This window comes from Lithobates pipiens, unplaced genomic scaffold, assembly GCF_037356315.1.
Source record: "Lithobates pipiens isolate NorthernLeopardFrog02 unplaced genomic scaffold, aLitPip1_a1.2 Scaffold_16, whole genome shotgun sequence".
NCBI classification, from domain to species: domain Eukaryota; kingdom Metazoa; phylum Chordata; class Amphibia; order Anura; family Ranidae; genus Lithobates; species Lithobates pipiens.
The window spans coordinates 373,758,259-373,780,364 of record NW_027507748.1 but is presented as its reverse complement, the minus strand read 5'-3'; the positions used below and the strand labels follow the sequence as shown (position 1 = coordinate 373,780,364).

At 48.4% G+C, this 22,106-nt stretch overlaps 1 protein-coding gene across 1 annotated transcript in view; it reads right to left on the bottom strand.

The window, feature by feature from the left end:
* Positions 1 to 22,106, bottom strand: part of APPBP2 (amyloid beta precursor protein binding protein 2) — an 83,889-nt gene that overhangs the window by 35,644 nt on the left and 26,139 nt on the right. The window contains exon 3 of the mRNA XM_077484467.1: positions 6,579 to 6,730. Within this exon, the coding sequence (XP_077340593.1) occupies positions 6,579 to 6,730 (152 nt within the window). The remainder of the gene's footprint in view (positions 1 to 6,578; positions 6,731 to 22,106) is intronic.

The following is a 22,106-nucleotide window of genomic DNA, read 5'->3' as shown; positions in this document are numbered from 1 at the left end:
CAGCCAGCCAGAGTGTGTGTCCCCCATTGCAGCCAGCCAGAGTGTGTGTCCCCCATTGCAGCCAGCCAGAGTGTGTGTCCCCCATTGCAGCCAGCCAGAGTGTGTGTCCCCCATTGCAGCCAGCCAGAGTGTGTGTCCCCCATTGCAGCCAGCCAGAGTGTGTGTCCCCCATTGCAGCCAGCCAGAGTGTGTGTCCCCCATTGCAGCCAGCCAGAGTGTGTGTCCCCCATTGCAGCCAGCCAGAGTGTGTGTCCCCCATTGCAGCCAGCCAGAGTGTGTGTCCCCCATTGCAGCCAGCCAGAGTGTGTGTCCCCCATTGCAGCCAGCCAGAGTGTGTGTCCCCCATTGCAGCCAGCCAGAGTGTGTGTCCCCCATTGCAGCCAGCCAGAGTGTGTGTCCCCCATTGCAGCCAGCCAGAGTGTGTGTCCCCCATTGCAGCCAGCCAGAGTGTGTGTCCCCCATTGCAGCCAGCCAGAGTGTGTGTCCCCCATTGCAGCCAGCCAGAGTGTGTGTCCCCCATTGCAGCCAGCCAGAGTGTGTGTCCCCCATTGCAGCCAGCCAGAGTGTGTGTCCCCCATTGCAGCCAGCCAGAGTGTGTGTCCCCCATTGCAGCCAGCCAGAGTGTGTGTCCCCCATTGCAGCCAGCCAGAGTGTGTGTCCCCCATTGCAGCCAGCCAGAGTGTGTGTCCCCCATTGCAGCCAGCCAGAGTGTGTGTCCCCCATTGCAGCCAGCCAGAGTGTGTGTCCCCCATTGCAGCCAGCCAGAGTGTGTGTCCCCCATTGCAGCCAGCCAGAGTGTGTGTCCCCCATTGCAGCCAGCCAGAGTGTGTGTCCCCCATTGCAGCCAGCCAGAGTGTGTGTCCCCCATTGCAGCCAGCCAGAGTGTGTGTCCCCCATTGCAGCCAGCCAGAGTGTGTGTCCCCCATTGCAGCCAGCCAGAGTGTGTGTCCCCCATTGCAGCCAGCCAGAGTGTGTGTCCCCCATTGCAGCCAGCCAGAGTGTGTGTCCCCCATTGCAGCCAGCCAGAGTGTGTGTCCCCCATTGCAGCCAGCCAGAGTGTGTGTCCCCCATTGCAGCCAGCCAGAGTGTGTGTCCCCCATTGCAGCCAGCCAGAGTGTGTGTCCCCCATTGCAGCCAGCCAGAGTGTGTGTCCCCCATTGCAGCCAGCCAGAGTGTGTGTCCCCCATTGCAGCCAGCCAGAGTGTGTGTCCCCCATTGCAGCCAGCCAGAGTGTGTGTCCCCCATTGCAGCCAGCCAGAGTGTGTGTCCCCCATTGCAGCCAGCCAGAGTGTGTGTCCCCCATTGCAGCCAGCCAGAGTGTGTGTCCCCCATTGCAGCCAGCCAGAGTGTGTGTCCCCCATTGCAGCCAGCCAGAGTGTGTGTCCCCCATTGCAGCCAGCCAGAGTGTGTGTCCCCCATTGCAGCCAGCCAGAGTGTGTGTCCCCCATTGCAGCCAGCCAGAGTGTGTGTCCCCCATTGCAGCCAGCCAGAGTGTGTGTCCCCCATTGCAGCCAGCCAGAGTGTGTGTCCCCCATTGCAGCCAGCCAGAGTGTGTGTCCCCCATTGCAGCCAGCCAGAGTGTGTGTCCCCCATTGCAGCCAGCCAGAGTGTGTGTCCCCCATTGCAGCCAGCCAGAGTGTGTGTCCCCCATTGCAGCCAGCCAGAGTGTGTGTCCCCCATTGCAGCCAGCCAGAGTGTGTGTCCCCCATTGCAGCCAGCCAGAGTGTGTGTCCCCCATTGCAGCCAGCCAGAGTGTGTGTCCCCCATTGCAGCCAGCCAGAGTGTGTGTCCCCCATTGCAGCCAGCCAGAGTGTGTGTCCCCCATTGCAGCCAGCCAGAGTGTGTGTCCCCCATTGCAGCCAGCCAGAGTGTGTGTCCCCCATTGCAGCCAGCCAGAGTGTGTGTCCCCCATTGCAGCCAGCCAGAGTGTGTGTCCCCCATTGCAGCCAGCCAGAGTGTGTGTCCCCCATTGCAGCCAGCCAGAGTGTGTGTCCCCCATTGCAGCCAGCCAGAGTGTGTGTCCCCCATTGCAGCCAGCCAGAGTGTGTGTCCCCCATTGCAGCCAGCCAGAGTGTGTGTCCCCCATTGCAGCCAGCCAGAGTGTGTGTCCCCCATTGCAGCCAGCCAGAGTGTGTGTCCCCCATTGCAGCCAGCCAGAGTGTGTGTCCCCCATTGCAGCCAGCCAGAGTGTGTGTCCCCCATTGCAGCCAGCCAGAGTGTGTGTCCCCCATTGCAGCCAGCCAGAGTGTGTGTCCCCCATTGCAGCCAGCCAGAGTGTGTGTCCCCCATTGCAGCCAGCCAGAGTGTGTGTCCCCCATTGCAGCCAGCCAGAGTGTGTGTCCCCCATTGCAGCCAGCCAGAGTGTGTGTCCCCCATTGCAGCCAGCCAGAGTGTGTGTCCCCCATTGCAGCCAGCCAGAGTGTGTGTCCCCCATTGCAGCCAGCCAGAGTGTGTGTCCCCCATTGCAGCCAGCCAGAGTGTGTGTCCCCCATTGCAGCCAGCCAGAGTGTGTGTCCCCCATTGCAGCCAGCCAGAGTGTGTGTCCCCCATTGCAGCCAGCCAGAGTGTGTGTCCCCCATTGCAGCCAGCCAGAGTGTGTGTCCCCCATTGCAGCCAGCCAGAGTGTGTGTCCCCCATTGCAGCCAGCCAGAGTGTGTGTCCCCCATTGCAGCCAGCCAGAGTGTGTGTCCCCCATTGCAGCCAGCCAGAGTGTGTGTCCCCCATTGCAGCCAGCCAGAGTGTGTGTCCCCCATTGCAGCCAGCCAGAGTGTGTGTCCCCCATTGCAGCCAGCCAGAGTGTGTGTCCCCCATTGCAGCCAGCCAGAGTGTGTGTCCCCCATTGCAGCCAGCCAGAGTGTGTGTCCCCCATTGCAGCCAGCCAGAGTGTGTGTCCCCCATTGCAGCCAGCCAGAGTGTGTGTCCCCCATTGCAGCCAGCCAGAGTGTGTGTCCCCCATTGCAGCCAGCCAGAGTGTGTGTCCCCCATTGCAGCCAGCCAGAGTGTGTGTCCCCCATTGCAGCCAGCCAGAGTGTGTGTCCCCCATTGCAGCCAGCCAGAGTGTGTGTCCCCCATTGCAGCCAGCCAGAGTGTGTGTCCCCCATTGCAGCCAGCCAGAGTGTGTGTCCCCCATTGCAGCCAGCCAGAGTGTGTGTCCCCCATTGCAGCCAGCCAGAGTGTGTGTCCCCCATTGCAGCCAGCCAGAGTGTGTGTCCCCCATTGCAGCCAGCCAGAGTGCGTGTCCCCCATTGCAGCCAGCCAGAGTGCGTGTCCCCCATTGCAGCCAGCCAGAGTGCGTGTCCCCCATTGCAGCCAGCCAGAGTGCGTGTCCCCCATTGCAGCCAGCCAGAGTGCGTGTCCCCCATTGCAGCCAGCCAGAGTGCGTGTCCCCCATTGCAGCCAGCCAGAGTGCGTGTCCCCCATTGCAGCCAGCCAGAGTGCGTGTCCCCCATTGCAGCCAGCCAGAGTGCGTGTCCCCCATTGCAGCCAGCCAGAGTGCGTGTCCCCCATTGCAGCCAGCCAGAGTGCGTGTCCCCCATTGCAGCCAGCCAGAGTGCGTGTCCCCCATTGCAGCCAGCCAGAGTGCGTGTCCCCCATTGCAGCCAGCCAGAGTGCGTGTCCCCCATTGCAGCCAGCCAGAGTGCGTGTCCCCCATTGCAGCCAGCCAGAGTGCGTGTCCCCCATTGCAGCCAGCCAGAGTGCGTGTCCCCCATTGCAGCCAGCCAGAGTGCGTGTCCCCCATTGCAGCCAGCCAGAGTGCGTGTCCCCCATTGCAGCCAGCCAGAGTGCGTGTCCCCCATTGCAGCCAGCCAGAGTGCGTGTCCCCCATTGCAGCCAGCCAGAGTGCGTGTCCCCCATTGCAGCCAGCCAGAGTGCGTGTCCCCCATTGCAGCCAGCCAGAGTGCGTGTCCCCCATTGCAGCCAGCCAGAGTGCGTGTCCCCCATTGCAGCCAGCCAGAGTGCGTGTCCCCCATTGCAGCCAGCCAGAGTGCGTGTCCCCCATTGCAGCCAGCCAGAGTGCGTGTCCCCCATTGCAGCCAGCCAGAGTGCGTGTCCCCCATTGCAGCCAGCCAGAGTGCGTGTCCCCCATTGCAGCCAGCCAGAGTGCGTGTCCCCCATTGCAGCCAGCCAGAGTGCGTGTCCCCCATTGCAGCCAGCCAGAGTGCGTGTCCCCCATTGCAGCCAGCCGGAGTGCGTGTCCCCCATTGCAGCCAGCCGGAGTGCGTGTCCCCCATTGCAGCCAGCCGGAGTGCGTGTCCCCCATTGCAGCCAGCCGGAGTGTGTGTCCCCCATTGTAGGCAGCCTGTAAAAAGGGAAGAGAGGAGAGTTGCCTCCGCCGCCAGTTTGATCACAGCGCCGGGAACATCACAGCTTTAATTTCAATAGTCCAATCCTGGGATGGATCTGTCCATCAAAGCTCCCCAGACAAGGGGGGAGGGGCTGTATGTGACTGAGCGTGGACGGGAACACACAGCTATTGAAATTAAATCTGATGTTCCTGGCGCTGTGATCAAACAGGCGCCGGAGGCGGTTCTCCTGCGCTATAGGACACCCCCCATGATAGGCGACACCAGGGGTGGCTCCATTAAGCCCCATACACACTATCAGATTATCTGCTGAGTTTTTCCTTCAGATTTACCAAAACCATGTAGTAGAAGGGCCTGCCTGATTGCATACACATTGAAACTCCTAAGGTTTGTCCTCATATTATATGGTTTTGGTAAATCTGAAGGAAAAACTCAGCAGAAAATCTGATAGTGTGTATGGGGCTTTATCGTCAGTTTTTCTCTTTCGACAAATTCGGCCGAAAATTTCGGTGCATCCCTATAACTAAATCTTTTGTGGCGCTCTGGGATTTGTTGGGGGCCACAAAAGATATACAAGTCCCAATTACCAGGCACGGGTCAGTTCTGACAGTTTACATCTCCCTCCTTTTCTGTTTGCTTGGCGCAAACCCAGCAAATACCAGGTAGATCACACATGGGGGTCGGTATGTTTAGCTTTATCTTGTTTAAATTTATGCATGCTCTGCATTAGGGATCGACCAATTATCGGGGGGGGGCGATGTCAGCAATTTCTGAAAAAAAAAATCAGTATCCGTCTGTGTCAAACTAGACTGATATTGCTTTAAGGGGTTTTACCCGGGTGATGCATTAAGCTGCATGCATCACCCCAATACCATTGGTTAGAGCAGACGATGGGCTTTATTGTAACACCACATGTGACTCAGACCCCCAATCTCTCCATAAAGAGTACCTGTCATTGCCCATTACTGTCACAAGGGATGTTTACATTCCTTGTGACAGCATTAACAGCGATTAAGCACTTGCTGTCCGCCATATAGTAAAATGACGGCGGCAAAGTAGTTTGGTTTTCCTGATGGGACGTCATATGATGTGATAAGGATATCAGAACCGGTGTGCGCCCGCAGCAATCAGAGGTGCTGCATGTCAGTCTGACACAGCGCAACTCCGATCGTGGTATGAAGCCTCTGACAGGGGCTTTATACCACGTGATCAGCTGTGACCAATCACAGCTGATCATTGCATGAACCATGAAGTGACGGTAAACGGCTTTCTTGGTTCACGCTGACTGGGAGAGTTGATCGGCGGCTCTCCCTGTCAGAAGGGGGGGGGGGGGGGCCTGTGCTGATTATCAGCACAGTCCCCATCAAAAGGTGCCCCATCACCTGCCAGCCTGTCCTCTATAAAGCCTGTCAGTGCCCATGAAAATACAGGTCAGTGCCACTCAGTAGAGCATGTCACTAGCTCCTCATCAGTGCTGCCTATCCAGTGGCCGGATAAATCAGAGCCTGACAGTTTTCTTTTTCAAAATTGATGCTCTTTTTTCACTTATAGTGCAAAAATTAAAAACTGCAGACGTGATCAAATATCACCAAAAGAAAGCTCCATTTGTGGGAAGAAAACGATAAACATTTAGTTGGAGTACAGTGTTGCATGACCGCACAACTATCATTCCAAAAAAATAAAATAATAATAATAATAATAATAATAATAATAATAATAATAATAATACACATACATACACTCAAACACACAATATCTTCTGGAGAGGTGGCCAAAATATCGGTATCTTATCGGCACCAAAAAACGATATCGGTTAATTCCTACTCTGTATAAAATATCATTGAATTTTGTTCAGGGATGGTAGGTTAAATTAATTCCAGGATTGTAAAATCTATAATTTGTGTATTTTATAACATGAAGATGACATTCACTTTTATGTTGAAATGCGTTGGACTTCTGTCTCCACGACAGTTGATTTTGGTTATTTCAGTGGCTATTTTCATGCTGTTCAATTTACCATGTGCCTGTTTAATGGTCAACCACCTTTTTTCAACTGACAATGTACCCATTATTTCAATAAATTTAGTATTTTTATAAATATTGACATTGCTATTTATGGTTTAAAAACCCATCCTTTGGAGGAACCTTTCATTTATGGGATATTACACTTACTCGGCTGCTCAAAGACTGACGTTTCACATAAACCCCAAAGCAAAAATACACCCAATACTTTGCAATGTACTTCACTCACTATAAAAATACAAGCCATCTTACCAAGAACAAAGCCAATCTGAATAGCCTTTTCTTTAACATGGGCATCAGATTCTGCAATGTAAGAACAACGTCTGCTAAAAGAATACGCCAAGACAGAGGCAACCTTTACTCCATGGTCCATTAAAGCTTGAAAACAGTGGTGCAGAAGATGTCTAAGAGGAGAAAAAAAAAAAAAAAAAAAAAAAAAAAAAAGAAGAACAAATATAAAATTTGATAAAATACATGCCATCATGCAGAGTAAACATACCAATTCAACCTAAAAAAAAAAAAAAAAAAAAAAAAAAAAAAAACATCCTGTTATTATACTAATCACAAGAGACAAAAAGAAAAAATGGATGCCACCACACACACTTTATTTTATTTTTTTTAAAACATAATAAAATTAAATTTTTTTCCTTTAACTAAACAATGATGAGTTTCTTTGAGCTCTGACTGGTCAGAATTATGACGTGAAGCAATCATTTCAAGGTAGTTTCTTGCCAGCAACTATAATGCTATATAGGTTATGAGATCTAGCTGCTAGCACTTAACACATAGCCATAACATTCTACTTAAAAATTAATTTCCCTTCATAAAAAGTGCTCCAACCGTTATATGTAAGGTCAATATGCAATGTGAGCACACACCTGATGGGGGGAGCAGGAGTGTATTTTGTTAGCAAATGTATGAAGCACCCAAAATGCCTTTTCAGAGAAGCTTACGGATATAAAGAAGCATGAAAGCAAGGCACTACCATGGATGGGACTGCACTTTCATGAACCATTATAAAGGTTATGTTTATTTTAAGGATATTGGATGGACTTTATTTGCACAATTTTAATTCCTAGCAGGCTGATGCACTTTGGGAATTGAATTATAGATCATATGAGATGAGTTGGAGCACTTTTTAGTAAGGGAATTGTATTTATAAACCGTGAAGGAAAACGATCAGTTGCTTATGCTCTGAACTGTCAAGGCATCAAATGGGTTCTGTCATGAGTGATCACTTGTGCAGCACCACGGCAACTACAGCTCAAACCAAAGCAAAGATATCAGCTAACTTAGCTATAAGGCCCCATTCACACTGGGGCGGTGGGGGCGTCGGCTGTAAAGCAGCGCTATATTTAGCGCTGCTTTACCGTTGTTTTAGTGGCGCTATTCGGCCGCTAGCAGGGCGGTTTTGCCAGTGGTATAGCCACTCTGCCCCATTGATTTGAATGGGTAGGAGCGTCCTTCACCGCTCCAAAGATGCTGCTAGCAGGACTCCGGCTTTCACACTGGAGTAAAAGGAGCCAATTTTATCAGCTACTATATAGGCGCTACAGAATTCCTGGAGTCTCCATAAAGAGGGCATGTCACTCTCCAATGCTAGCATATAGCCGTGGCAAAAAACTATTGAGAATGACAAATACAAATTTTCACAAGGTCTCCTGCATCAATGTTTTTAGATTTTTTTGTCAAATGTTACTATGGTATACTTAGGTATAATTACAAGCATTTCATAAGTATCAACGGCTTTTGACAATTACATTAAGGTTTATGGAGAAAGTCAATATTTGCAGTGTTCATCCTTCAAGGCCTCTGCAATTCGTCTTGGCATGCTATCAACTTTTGGGTCACATCCTGACTAATGGCAGCCCATTCTTGCATAATTAATGCTTGGATTTTTTTTTTGAATTTGTGGGGTTTTTGTTCGCCCGCCTCGAGGATTGACCACAAGCTCTCAATGGGATTAAAATCTGGGAAGTTTTGTTCCAAGCCACTTGGATATCACTTTTGCCTGACGGCAAGGTGCTCTATCATGCTTGAAAAGCCCACCAGACATGTAGATAGGTCCCTGTAGCAGAATAACAGTGTCAACAGGAGGCTGAAGTTGAAGGAAAAAAATGTGTGTAATGTGGATGGGTCCCTGTACTATCGAGACAGAATCTTGTAAATAGCAGGATGTCGTTGACTTGTGGGTAAAATGAAATGAGGTTTGCCAATCCACTCTGGAGATGTCCTTCCCCAAGTCTGCAAACCACATCCTGGTGCAAGGTGGTAGATCATCATTTGTAAGGTCTTTTAGAAGACCAAAACTAACCGTTTTTAATCCCTTGGCTACTTCAATGAGTAAATATATAGGAAGTGATATTCATTTCTTTATTTTTACATCTCTCCACTTGCTTCCGGGGTTTTCTGATCAAGGCCAAAATTTTGTCATGCGTCCCTTGAGTGTTCTGTTTTTTTCCCCAGTGGAAGCAGGTCTCTCTCAGCTAAGGATACCCTCTCTCTTGCCTGCATGTCTGTGATGAAGAGAAGATGGATTCCAGGAAGTGAATGTCACCTGGATCATCTGCTTTAAGACCTCATGAACCACACGAAAACGAAAAAAAAAAAAAAAAGATGCAGTAGCGCAGGAAGCTCATATACTCTTTCAACACCATAATCCTGAGACACACCATCCTATATTCGGGAGAACACTTTAGAGCAAGTCTAGCACTAAATCTACAGGGGCTAAACCTGGGAGTGGCCAGCCAACTTCCCCACACCGTCTCATATTTAGAGGCACTCCCTCTATGCGGATACATCAATTATTCATAACGTAAGGTCACCTCATCTGTTCAAGCCACATCCACGTGTTCGGAGGGGCTTGGGAGGTCCAGTATAACAGTACAAGCTGCAACAAGTCTCCAGAGGCTGCTTCTTGAACATACATGACTGCATCCAGCATGCCCAATAAACTATTTTTAGGTCTCAGAGGAATGGCAAAACTTGAAAGGCATTATTAAACGGTATGAAATCAGTAGTGGTGAAGTTTTGGGCATCTCCATATCAAATGGATTAGTCCCCTGTATCCCATTACACCAGGCACAATTCTCACCAATATTTAATTGATTAAAAAGTGCACAGCACATCACTTACCACTATGTGACAGTACTAGGGCTTGATAAGTAGCTGTCATACAGATTCTATGCTATCTGAGTTGCAGGTGAAGTATTGTATGTTTTGCTATTCCCAGACATTTCTAAAAATTTTAGAGAGTAGCAATGATGGCCACTGGAAAGGCTATCAGGGCGATATAGACACTTAAGGGCACTTGGGTTAGCGTGGGTGATTGGGTTAGAACTTTTTTTCCTCATAAGTTTGCTTTTAGAAGAACTGTCCTAATTATATCTTTATTAAAACATATCCAACACACCACAAGATGATGTGAATTCCCGACTCCACATACTACTGTTTATTCTTTTTGGCGATAATGCTAGCAGGGTACTGATATTGTATTTCATGTATTGCCTTGCTAACTGTAATTTATGTGGATGGTTTGTATTCTGTTGGTCTGTGTGGACCCATTTCCTGATATAAATAAATAAAAAAAAAAAATAAAAAAAAACATATCCAACACACATGTGCTAAAGAAATTGCACAAAATGTGGGACATATGGGTGGAATCGCTGTCTACAAATGTAGACTCTTTAGATGACTAGTATATATCCCGTACAAAAATTCAAACATCCCTAGTTAACAAAACTTTGAATTCTTGCTACACTTGTCAGACAATTTTCTGTGTAACTAATGGCTGGGAGATTATCTTTAGTTGTAAAAATGTGTGTGTATTTCAAACTGCACAGGTGGTCCAAGCGTACCAAGTTTTTATTGGTTGTATTTAGTTTAGTTTTTTATTTTTATGTGTTAGCCATGTCTGCATGTTTGAGCCCGGGTATGCCTAATGGGCTATATTCTGTACCTTGATTGAAATGCCGCAATTAAAAAAAAAAAAAAAAAAAAAGGAAGAAGGACTTGGCTACACCTATGGGCAGCCTAAGCTATATACACCCCCACCCCCTATCTTCTGTAAGCCTTCATGTTAGTAACAAGCAGTATCAAAAGTATAAAACCCCCTTAGGAGGGGTGAGTGCTGCATCTGTCAATGAAATGGATTTTATGGCAAGTTCAAAAAAATCCATTTTCTTTTCGTTCATTGGCAGACATAGCGCTCCATTATTCAGAACCATAGGACTTCCCAAAGCAGTGCCAAACATGAGGGGGGTGGGGGGAAAAAATAAATATAAAAAAACCACCAAGGCCAACACGAGAGCCAACCAGGTAAACAGGAGCGCAACACAATACAAGCTAGAGCTGCACGATTTTTGCAAAAAATGAGAATCGCGATTTGTTTGCTTAGAATAAAAAGAAGTTGAGACGTAAAATCTTTCACATTTTTAATTATTTATTTTTTTGGAATAAAGTGCTACACTTTTTTTTTATTAAAAGTATTTTTTTCCCCATAATTTAATTTGAAAGATCGCTGCGCAAATACAGTGCGACATAAAATATTGCAACAACCGCCATTTTATTCTCTAGGGTGTCCACGGAAAAAAATATATATATATTTAATGTTTGGGGTTCCAAGTAATATTCTAGCCCAAAAAATGTTTTTAACTTGAAACCAACAAACGTCAGAAAAAGGTCTAGTGTTTAAGTGGTTAAACTTCATTTTACACAGTCTTTCATTGACAATTGTTACAATGTTTAGACTTCGTTCAAATGATAAAGAATGTTCTCATTCTTGGCAGACTGTCGTTTTTTTTTTTTTTTTTCTTGCTCTCTTTTGATGGCTGTGGCTTCAGAAGAGCAGAGACAATTCTTTGCATAGCAAGAATAATAAAACTCTTATCAAGATTGCAAATAAAAAAAAAAAATCTAAACTGCGATAACTATTGACGATTAATCGTGCAGCTCTAAAACTGGAGCCCAACCTGAACAATACCCCTTTAAGCCCCTGTACACACGGTCGGAGATTTCCACAACCAAATCCGTCGGATTTTGCCCATCCAGATCTTGTCTGAAACTGTTGCATACACACGGTCGGACAAAGTTGGCGAAAAATCCGATCTTTCAGAACGTGATGACGTAATTCGTTATGATGGGACTACATTCAGGCTAGTAGCCAATAGCTTTAATGTAGGAATTTGATCCGAGCATGCGTGGCACTTGGTCCGATCAAAATTCTCTACACATGAGCGGAGTATGTCCGATCGGCCCAGTTGGTCGGGAAATATTTCCACATGTTGGAAAATTGGGTCCGACGGATATTCCGACGGGAATCAGTCCGATGCATACCACACACAGTTCGAATTATCCGACGACACGGTCGGATAGGACACATTCCGACGGATTCTCCGACTGTGTGTACAAGGGCTAAGAGAGAATAGACCCTCTAAACAGTAGTTTGCAAAACCTTGCACCAAATGGAGGCATCCGCAGACATCACATCCACTTCGTAGAACGTTGTGAAAGTGTACACCGACGACCAGTGGCCGCTTTACAAAATTGCAACAGACACCTTACGACTAAGGATGAGCTCAGGGGTGTTCACTACTCCACGTGCAGAGCCCGCCAGGAAGTCGGCGCAGTGCTGCGCTAATCACAGGCAGTGAGACATTGCACCGATGCGTGACTGCAGAGATCGGCAAGGTTTCATTGCCTGCGATTAGCTCAGCGCTGCGCTGACTTCCTGGCGGGCTCTGCAGGTGGAGTGTGCGAACACTCCTGAGCTCATCCTTACATACGACAGAAGGCACAAGAAGCACTAAGCGCCCGAGAAGAATGCACCATAACAGGGAAAAGGAGAAAGCTGATGCGACAGAATAGGCCAGAGTCATCTGTTTGATCCATCCAGAAATGGTCGCAGAAGAAGCAGACACCCCCTTTTTTCTTGGCCTGTCCATGGTCACAGCGAGTCTGACCTCCAAAAAGACTCAGTGGCTGCCAAATATACCCGAATCCCCCAACCACATCCAGTATCCCTGGGTAAGGTGTATGACAAGATAAATGCCACCATTTGACACCCTGTGAGCAGAGGTATTAGCCACCCAGAGGCCACATTCCAAGACAGTAAGCAGTGGAATCTCCAGAATATTTGAGAAAGGCTTTGGAGGGACCAAAATCACCAAGTTCAGATCCCACGGCGGTAGAAGAGATGCACTGGTGGAAACAGATGTCGAACCCCTTGAATAAAAAAAAGCTAGGCATCAGGGAGTGCGAGACCAGGGGACGTTGAAGACCACCCAGGCTGACAACTGGACTTGATGATACTCAAAGCCCATTCCTGCTCAAGCCCTGTGAAGGGGAGGTTGGAATCTGAGCGCCAAAAAGAATGAGGATGAATGCCCGGCGCCTCACCAGAATATGCGCTTTTCACATCTGAGAGGTAGACTCCCTAGCCATTAGCAGCGTTGGAACTACAGCACCTGGCTTATCACAGCCAAATTGTTAAAACCATAGACTCTAAAAGCAGGATGGAAGAAAGGCCTTTGGGACAGTAGATCCTCCCTGAGAGGCAGTCACCAAGGAACGTTAGTGACCAAGTGCACCCGGTGTACCCGGACTAATGGGACCCATCCAGAGCCAATAGTATGATCGGAATCCCTGCGGCCATGATCCTGCGCAAAAGCCACAGCAGAAGCTGGAGAGGAGGAAAGGCGTAGAGCAAACGTTACCAGCCCCATGGGTCACCAGAGGATCCCGTGACTTTGGCCAGAAAACCTTGGTACCGTCCTGTTGAGCCAGGACACAAAAACAGATCTACCTCAGGAGTGCCCATCGGAGACATCTGATGAAACAGAGCCAGGCGAAGGGTCCACCCCATGGTCCAACCCTAGCCGACTGAGGCATCCGACAAGATGTCTGCCCACCGGAGGATATTTGCAACTGCCAAGGCTGCTGACACCCTATTTGGCCCGCCTGGGCATAAGCCACCGCTGTTGCATTGTCCGACTGGATGCGTACCGGGAGCTCCAAAGCCTATTCGTCCATGGTCCAGAGACAGTCTGAACGCTTGAAGTTTCAGGATATTGTGCGGTAGACCAGATTACATCAGCGCCATGACCCTGAGCAAAGCTCAATCCCAGACCATCTCCCCATCCGGACAGACTGGCATTGGTGGCCACCCTACTCAATACAAGGGGAGAAAGAATTTACCCACCGAAGAGCAAAGCCACCAAACCAGGGCACCTCTGCTTTCCTGACTCCCGAATTAGATTGTCCAGAGACCTGTCCCATTATGCCAGGATCTCCCTGAAGGGAGCTTGTATGAAACTGTGCAAATGGGGAGGAGGAGAAGGAGAAGGAGAAGGAGAAGGAAAGGAGAAGGAGAAGGAAGGAGAAGGAGAAGGAGAAGGAGAAGGAGAAGGAGAAGGAGAAGGAGAAAGGAGAAGGAGAAGGAGAAGGAGAAGGGAGGAAGAAGAAGAGAAGGAGAAGGAGAGGAAAGAAGGAGAAGGAGAGAGAGAAGGAGAAGGAGAAGGAGAAGGAGAAGGAGAAGGAGAAGGAGAAGGAGAAGGAGAAGAGAAGGAGAAGGAGAAGGAGAAGGAGAAGGAGAAGGAGAAGGAGAAGGAGAAGGAGAAGGGAGAAGGAGAAGGAGAAGGAGAAGGAGAAGGAGAAGGAGAAGGAGAAGGAGAAGAGAAGGAGAAGGAGAAGGAGAAGAGAAGGAGAAGGAGAAGGAGAAGGAGAAGGAGAAGGAGAAGGAGGAGAAGAAGAAGAAGAAGAAAGAAGAAGAAGAAGAAGAAGAAGAAGGAAGGAGGGGGAAGAAGAAAAGAAGAAGAAGAAAGAAAGAAAGAAGAAGAAGAAGAAGAAGAAGAAGAAGAAGAAGAAGAAGAAGAAGAAGAAAAGAAGAAGAAGAAGAAGAAGAAGAAGAAGAAGAAGAAGAAGAAGAAGAAGAAGAAGAAAACAAAAAATGTAGAATGCAACTTCTGGAGTTTGTCCAGAGGAAGAAACATTCTGGCCAGGAGCTGAAGCCTGGGTCAGGGTCAGATAATCCATTAGCAGACTTCAGATAGTATATAAGCCAACTGAATCTGTCAAAGTCTGTATAGGAGCTACGTTGCCCCTCAGGGTAGTCGAAAACTCGCAGAACATCGTCCTGGCAGCCCAGGGACCTCAAACCTCCACTGACATAACCACGCCAGATCTGGGGCCAACACCTGTGAACCAACTGAGGATGTGGAAAGACCAAAAGTCAACACCACGTGCTAATAATGTGCAGTGCCCATAGAAGAAGGAAAAAAAAAAAAGAAGGGGGGGGGGGGGGGTTGAAGTGCTGCAGTCAGGCACATAATAAAAAACTTAAGTAAGCATTCGTGAGGTCGATAGAAGCCAGAAGGTCCTGTTATGAAGGGGTGCCACCACCGTGCAGACAAACTCCACCCCAAAATAATGTACCCACACAAGGCAGGGTCAGAGCCTTGAGGTCCTGCCCTCCATCTTTTGGACTGTGAAAAGGTTTGAATAAAACCCCTGAAACTGTTCCTGACACGGTAACTGGTCAAACGCACACTCTGAAGCAACAGGGCTCGCACAACCCCACGAGGAGAACAATAAACGGTCCAGCGACAGAGGCACACTAGAAGTGAAAAAAAACACACCTTTCTGGGGAACAAAACCAAGACGCGCAATTATGTCATCCAAGGTAGCCCCCAATGCACCAATGCCAAAATAGAGAGCTCAGCAAGTGGGGAACTGTGGCTAAGAGGCATAGCAGACAAACTTCAACACCGAGACCAACAAGTCCGCCAATGCAGCAAAGGCAGGGAATTCTGCTCCCCCTCTAGATATTCTAGCCATGTCAGCTGGATCTTTAGACGCCAGAGATTCCTCTATGGGAATCATGGTAGCCTTGAGCAGCAGCCTAGGGACAGGGGGGTCCACTACTGGTGGAACAGTCCACTTCTGAAGAGGAACTCCTCAAAAGGGTACCTCACAGTAAACAGTTTTGGAAGCACAAAAAGGGCACTTTGGACACTCATGGACAAATTTGGCAAAATAAGAGAGAGAAGGGAACGCTTTCGCCGTGCAAGACAGCTTATGTGGTGCCAAAGGGGAACCAGCCCTCACCACAGCCACCGCTGCATCCCCCCATCTTAAAAGGTTCCTGCACAGATGTAATAAGTGTGACAACAGTGCCTTTTTTGTGTACCACTGCAGTTATGGAGGAATAATTCTCACTCCCTGACAGAACAGGCAGCATGGCCGCCAACCCTGAAAGGTGGGCCATGTCCATGGCGGCAGAGCCAGATAGATATAGGATCATTCGAGACAGAGGAGGTGAAGGGGGTGCCATTTACTATGCTATATGCTTAAGCGCCACCACAAAACCCCCCCCACACATCACAATCAGGAGGGGGCCACCAACTTAGACCCCCACCGCCCGAGGCCCCACACGGGGAGGTCGACCAAAGCCCCCATAGTACTGCACCTTTGGTAGGGGGGCGGGGCACAAGGCCTAGCAGGCTGCAAAAGCCATGGCCTAAATTTCTTGGCCTCCTGACACGAGTGCGCAGCAGGACTGGACCGATCTGCTAAACGGAGGGCAGAAATCCAAAAATGGAAAAGTGGTGGCCCCCAAAGCCACAGCCTAAAATTATGGGAGGCCACCACTGGCACCCCCCTCCAAGGCGCAAGGAACAGTGTGCCCCAAAAGCACCTAGGCCAGAAGCCTCATACAGGAAGGACTGGATGGAGGGGGTTGGAGAACCCCGGAGAGACTGGCTGTCCAGGTAGTACACCACACCCCACACCACATCCAGGGAAGGAGAGGAGGGGCTCTGTATTTACCCGATCTAGCAAGTGTGTGGGTGATGCTTCCAGACAGATCCCCTCGCCACCAAAGTGGGGGGAGGGGGGCTGTCGGCCATGAGGAACTCTGCGACCAAGACCCGGTCATAAAAATAAATTTAATTGATCCTGTTCCTTTAACCACCTCAGTACAGTGCAGTTACACCCCCTTCCTGACCAGACCAATTTTCAGCTTTCAGCGCTCTCACACTTTGAATGACAATTACTCAGTCATCCAACACAGTATCCATATGAAACTTGCGTCCTTTTTTCCACACAAATAGAGCTTTCTTTTAGTGGTATTTAATCACTAGTGGGTTTTTTATTTTTTTGTGCTATAAATAAAATAAAACGTAAATTTTGTGAAAAAAATGCCTTTTTCTTCGTTTCTGTCATAAATTTTTGCTAATTAGTAATTTTTCTTCATAAATTTTGGCCAAAATTTATACTGCTACATATCTTTGGTAAAAATAACCCACATTAGTATATATTATTTGGTCTTTGTGAAAGTTATAGAGTCTACAATCTATGGTGCCAATCACTGAAAATTCATCACTTCTGATCAGGCCTTCAGTACATCAGGTGTATCTCATTTCTTGAGACTCTAACTAGTCAGGAAAGTACAAATACCCCCCCAAATGACCCCTTTTTACAAAGTAGACATCCCAAGGTATTAAGTAAGTAGCATGGTGAGTTTTTTAAGTTGTCATTTTTTCCCACAATTCTTTGCAAAATGAAGTTTTTTATTTTTTTTTACTAAATCGTCATATATCAGGTTATTTCTCACACACAGCATATGTATACAACAAATTACCCCCCAAAATACATTCTGCTACTCTTCCCGAGTACGGCGATACCACATGTGTGAGACTTTTACACAGCCTGGGCCACATACAGAGCACCAACATCGATGTAGTACCTTCAGACGTTCTACGAGCAAAAATGACGCATCTCATTTCTCAACCACCTATTACACTTTTGAAGGCCCTGGAGTACCAGGACAATGGAATTTCCCATAAAATCACCCATTTTGGAAAGCTAACACCCCAACGTATAATCTGTGAGGCATAATGAGTCTTTTGAATGGTTAATTTTTTTCCAGAAGTTTTTGAATATGTGGAAAAAAATTAAAACGCATTTTTTTTTTTTTACACAAAATTGTCAATTTATAAGATATTTCTAACACATAACATGTATATAGCAAAAATTACACCAAAATACATTCTGCTACTCCTCCCGAGTATGGCGATACCACATGTGTAGGACTTTTACACAGCCTGGCCACATAGATGGGCCAAACATTGAAGTAGTACGTTCAGGCGTTCTAGGAGCATAAATGACACATCTTATTTCATTCCTACCCATCACACTTTTGAAGGTCCTGGACCACCAGGACAGTGAAATTACCCACAAAATGACCCCATTTTGGAAAGTAAACACCCCAACGTATATTCATGAGACATGGGCTGCAATAGGTACTGGGGTACTCTGATGGGCTGGAGATAGGTACTCGGGTACTCAGGTGGGCTGGGACAGGTACTCGGGTACTCAGGTGGGCTGGGACAGGTACTCGGGTACTCAGGTGGGCTGGGACAGGTACTCGGGTACTCTGATGGGGCTGGGACAGGTACTCGGGTACTCTGATGGGCTGGGGACAGGTACTCGGGTACTCTGATGGGCTGGGACAGGTACTCGGGTACTCTGATGGGCTGGGACAGGTACTCGGGTACTCTGATGGGCTGGGACAGGTACTCGGGTACTCTGATGGGCTGGGACAGGTACTCGGGTTTGATGGGCTGGGACAGGTACTCGGGTACTCTGATGGGCTGGGACAGGTACTCAAATACTCTGATGGACTGTGACAGGTACTCTGATGGACTGTGATTGACAGGTACTATGAGGGGTGGTGACAGGTCCTCTTTATTGGGGGGGGGGGGGCAATCAGTATGTTTGGTGTACCACTGTATGCGGTAACGAGATGTTACCGCAATCTCCTCCTCACACACGATCGGTGTGTGAGGAGGAGAACCCGGTAACATCCCGTTACCGCGGTTTGTTTACATTTTAGTGATCGGCTGTGAAAGGATCACAGCCGATCACGTGGGTAAACAGCCAGCCAATGGCTGTTTACCAGTGTCGGTGACGAGCAGTGTTTCCGGGGAACACGCCGCCACCGACGTGCACGCTCAGCGCGCTCGCATACGCCGTGCACGTAGGGGGTGTGACCATCTGTGATCGGCCGTGACTTCATCACGGCCGATCACGTGGTAAACAGCCATAACGAATGGCTGTTCACCCCCTTCGGTGGCGAGCGGTGTCTCCGTGACACGCCGCCACCGAAGAAACAGGGATGCGCGCGCACGATCGCGCGCATCCCTGTTTAAACGGGAGGCCGTCATATGTTAGCCTCCCGCCACAATAGCTGCGCCGCCTGGCCGTCATTTGACGGCCGGCGGTCAGCAACTAGTTAACAGTTACAGGCCAGCCACTGCAGTTTTACTGCGGCAGGTTTGCTCTCCTGGGCAAATATGTCATTGTAAGTTTGGCACGCGTGGCGATCAGATTCGCTTCATAACCGAAGAGTCTCAAGGCCCATGCCAATGATTTCTGGCCTGGACCTGGTTATCAGTTCTGATGAACGAAATGCTTCCTCTGCCTTTGTAATGTTAAAACGCAGGCAGAGGAAGTGGTGTCACCTCCACTCGTGGAACCCTTTCCACCTTTCCGGTACCGGAGAGAGGACATCTAACAGTGAGTTGCACCAACAGTACACTGACAGTACACGTAGGCACACTTTTCACCCCTCGATCAACCCCCCCCCCCCCCACCCCAGTTAACTCCCTGTCACCAAGTGCAGCTTTCAGATTTTTCACTGATCACTGTACTGGCGACTAATCCACGTTAGGTTAGTGAGTAGTAGGCCCAGGTAGGTCTAGGGGTACCCACCCCATTAACATCCTAATAAAGGTTTAACCCCTTGATCACTTACCAGTTAACCCTTCACCCCCTATCACAAGTGTCACTAATATAGCGTACAGATCTCTTTTCTTATCGCTGTATTAGTGTCATGGGTGACGCTAGTTAGCCAGTTACTGTCACCGTCAGGTTTTTATAGCATCAGGGTATCCCCATATATTACCAAATAAAGGTTTAAACCCCCTGATCGCCCCCAAGTACAGGTTTCAGTGTCAGCGTCAAACCCAGGCAGCGTCAGATTAGTAACAGTAGTGATAACACCCACACCATACACCTCCCTTACTAGTATATAGTGTCTGAACGGATCAAGATCTTTGATTTGATCAGAACTACATTAGCATCCCCAGTAGTTTAGGTTTTCCCAAAACGTGGCGTTAGAAGATCAGCCAAGACACCTACTAGCACCTGCATTTAGTCCCTCTGCCCAGCCCACTCAAGTGCAGCATCAATCGATCACCGTCACAAATAACTGTAGTGTTCGCAGTCAGGCCTGATCCCTGCAAATGCTAACAGTTAATTTTTTTGGTCGTGATTAAAGCAGTCACTGACAACCAGGTGCTCTTTTGCCTCGAGTCGCACTAGTTGCACCAGTAAATTTAGAGGCCAAGATGTCAGAAAGTGGAACACTAGTGAAGAGGCCTACACATTGCTGAGAAAAACAGATGAGAGCGAAGGGGGAGCAACCTCATTGTCAGATTCAGGCTCAGTATACGAACCAGTAGAGAGCAGCAGCACCCTGACAAATAACAGGGACCACTACTTTATCATCAGCGCTAAGGTCAGGCATACCCAACCCTGTTCTGTTGTTGAGGTGCAAGAACCACAGGGCTTTGGTATGGAGCAAAGAGCCAGTACTAGTGCCGTTCAGCCTTCTGGTGAACTGGCAAGCACCAGCGGCCTAGTACATCCAGGTCGCAGTCAAACCAGCACTGCAGTATCACTTGGTGATGTGGAGAGTCCATAAGAGCAGTTCAAGCTGGTGCGGTGGCTAGCACAAGTAGTGTCCCGCAACCACCAAGAGTTCATATACAGGCCCATGGAGCCCATAGTGCCCTTCCCACTGCATATGACAAGGGAGCCCACCACTTCTACAGCACCTTTACTGCAGTCATATTGGTTCACTGACCCAATTCACCATATACCAGTGTTCTCTGCTTCCATGACCAGAAGGCAATACGAGCAGATCTTACGGTTCATGCATTTCAATGATAATCAACTCTGTCATCCCTGGGTGACCTGGAATATGATCGGCTCCACAAAACTCGGCCCCTTCATCCAAGAGTTGGAGCCTTGTTAACTCCCGATCAAGTTGTCTGCGTTGAGTCCCTAAAGAAATTTTCTGGCCGCTTGTCTTTCAAACAGTATCTCCCCAGCAAGCGTGCCAGATATGGGGTCAAGTTGTTTAACCACTTGCCGACCGCTGTCGGCATATATATGGTCAGCAGAATGGCATGGCTGGGCAGAGTAACGTACCTGTACGTTACTTTGAAATTCCCGCCGTGCCTGTGCACCTGCTACGAGCTCCGTGACCGTGTCCACGGGACCCGCAGACTCGATCGCCGCAGGGATACCTGCGATTGTGGTCACAGAGCTCAAGAACAGGGAGATGCCGATGTAAACATCTCCCTGTATTGCCAAATGACAGGACACTGGTCGTCTGCTCCCTGTCATTGGGAGCAGCGATCAGTGTCCACATCACACAAGCACATCCCCAGACAGTTAGAAAAACTCCCCTAGGACACACTTAATATATTTTAATATAATAAAAATGGCATAAAACCCCCATTTTGTAGATGCTATTACATTTGTGCAAACCAATCAAATGCTTATTGCGATTTTTTTTTTTACCAGAAATATGTAAAAGAATACGTATCTGCCTAAAACTGAGGGGGAAAAAAGTTTATATATTTTTGGGGGATATTTATTATAGCGAAAAGTAAAAAATAATGAATTTTCTCAAAATTTACGCTATTTTGGTTTATAGCGCAAAAAATAACCAAAAGAGAGCTCTATTTGTGGGTAAAAAGGACGCCAATTTTGTTTGGGATCCACATTGCATGACCACGCAATTGTCGGTTAAAGCGACGCAGTGCCGAACCGCAAAAATTGCTCTGGTCAGGAAGGGGGTAAATCCTTCCGGGGCTGAAGTGGTTAAGCTCTGTGACAGGGCAACAGGCTATACATATAGTTTTATGGTTTATGAGGGAAAGACCGTCTCGTGGAGCCCCCCCCAACTGCCCAGACTACATAGGGAACTCTGTCAAGATTGTTTGAGCCCTAGTGTCACCCTTATTTGGAAAGGGATACCACTTTTACAATTATTACACAAGTATGCCACTTTAGTCACCTTTTTGATTGTGGAATGTGAGTTTGGCACCATGCGATCTAATCACTGGGACTTCCGCCAACGGCTTGTAGATTCCTGGACTTAAACAGGGGGAGAGAGCCTGCTTGAAGGTGTAATAATTTACTTGTAGTGAAGTGGAGGGACACACAGGTGTTTTCGTTCTGACTTCCCTTCACGCAGATACATGATAAAATTCCAACAGTGACTGGTGTTGTGAAGCCTCTGTGTCCACGAATACAACCTTAACATGGAGGGGGTGTACTTCAACTACGAGGTGATGGTGCCATACCTAGTTGCCCTTAACGCCAGACACTGGTATAAAAAAAAAAAAAAAGTCTGTATACTTATTCCAATTGGCTGTGCTGAACGCTAATGAGCTATACAAAGCATCAGGACAAACTGGATCCTTCCTAAAATTTCAGGAAGAGACCATCACAGCCCTTCTGTTTCCAGACGGTGCTGTAGCCCAACTTCCCAATGCAAATGCAAGTGAGCCGGCTGCATGAGAAGCACTTCATATAAGTGCTCCGTTGGTACCCCTGAACAAAGAGCACCCCAAAAGAAAGATGTGTCTGCAAAAAACAAAGATATAGGCATGACACCCGCTATTATTGTCCCTCCTGTCCAGGCTGGTC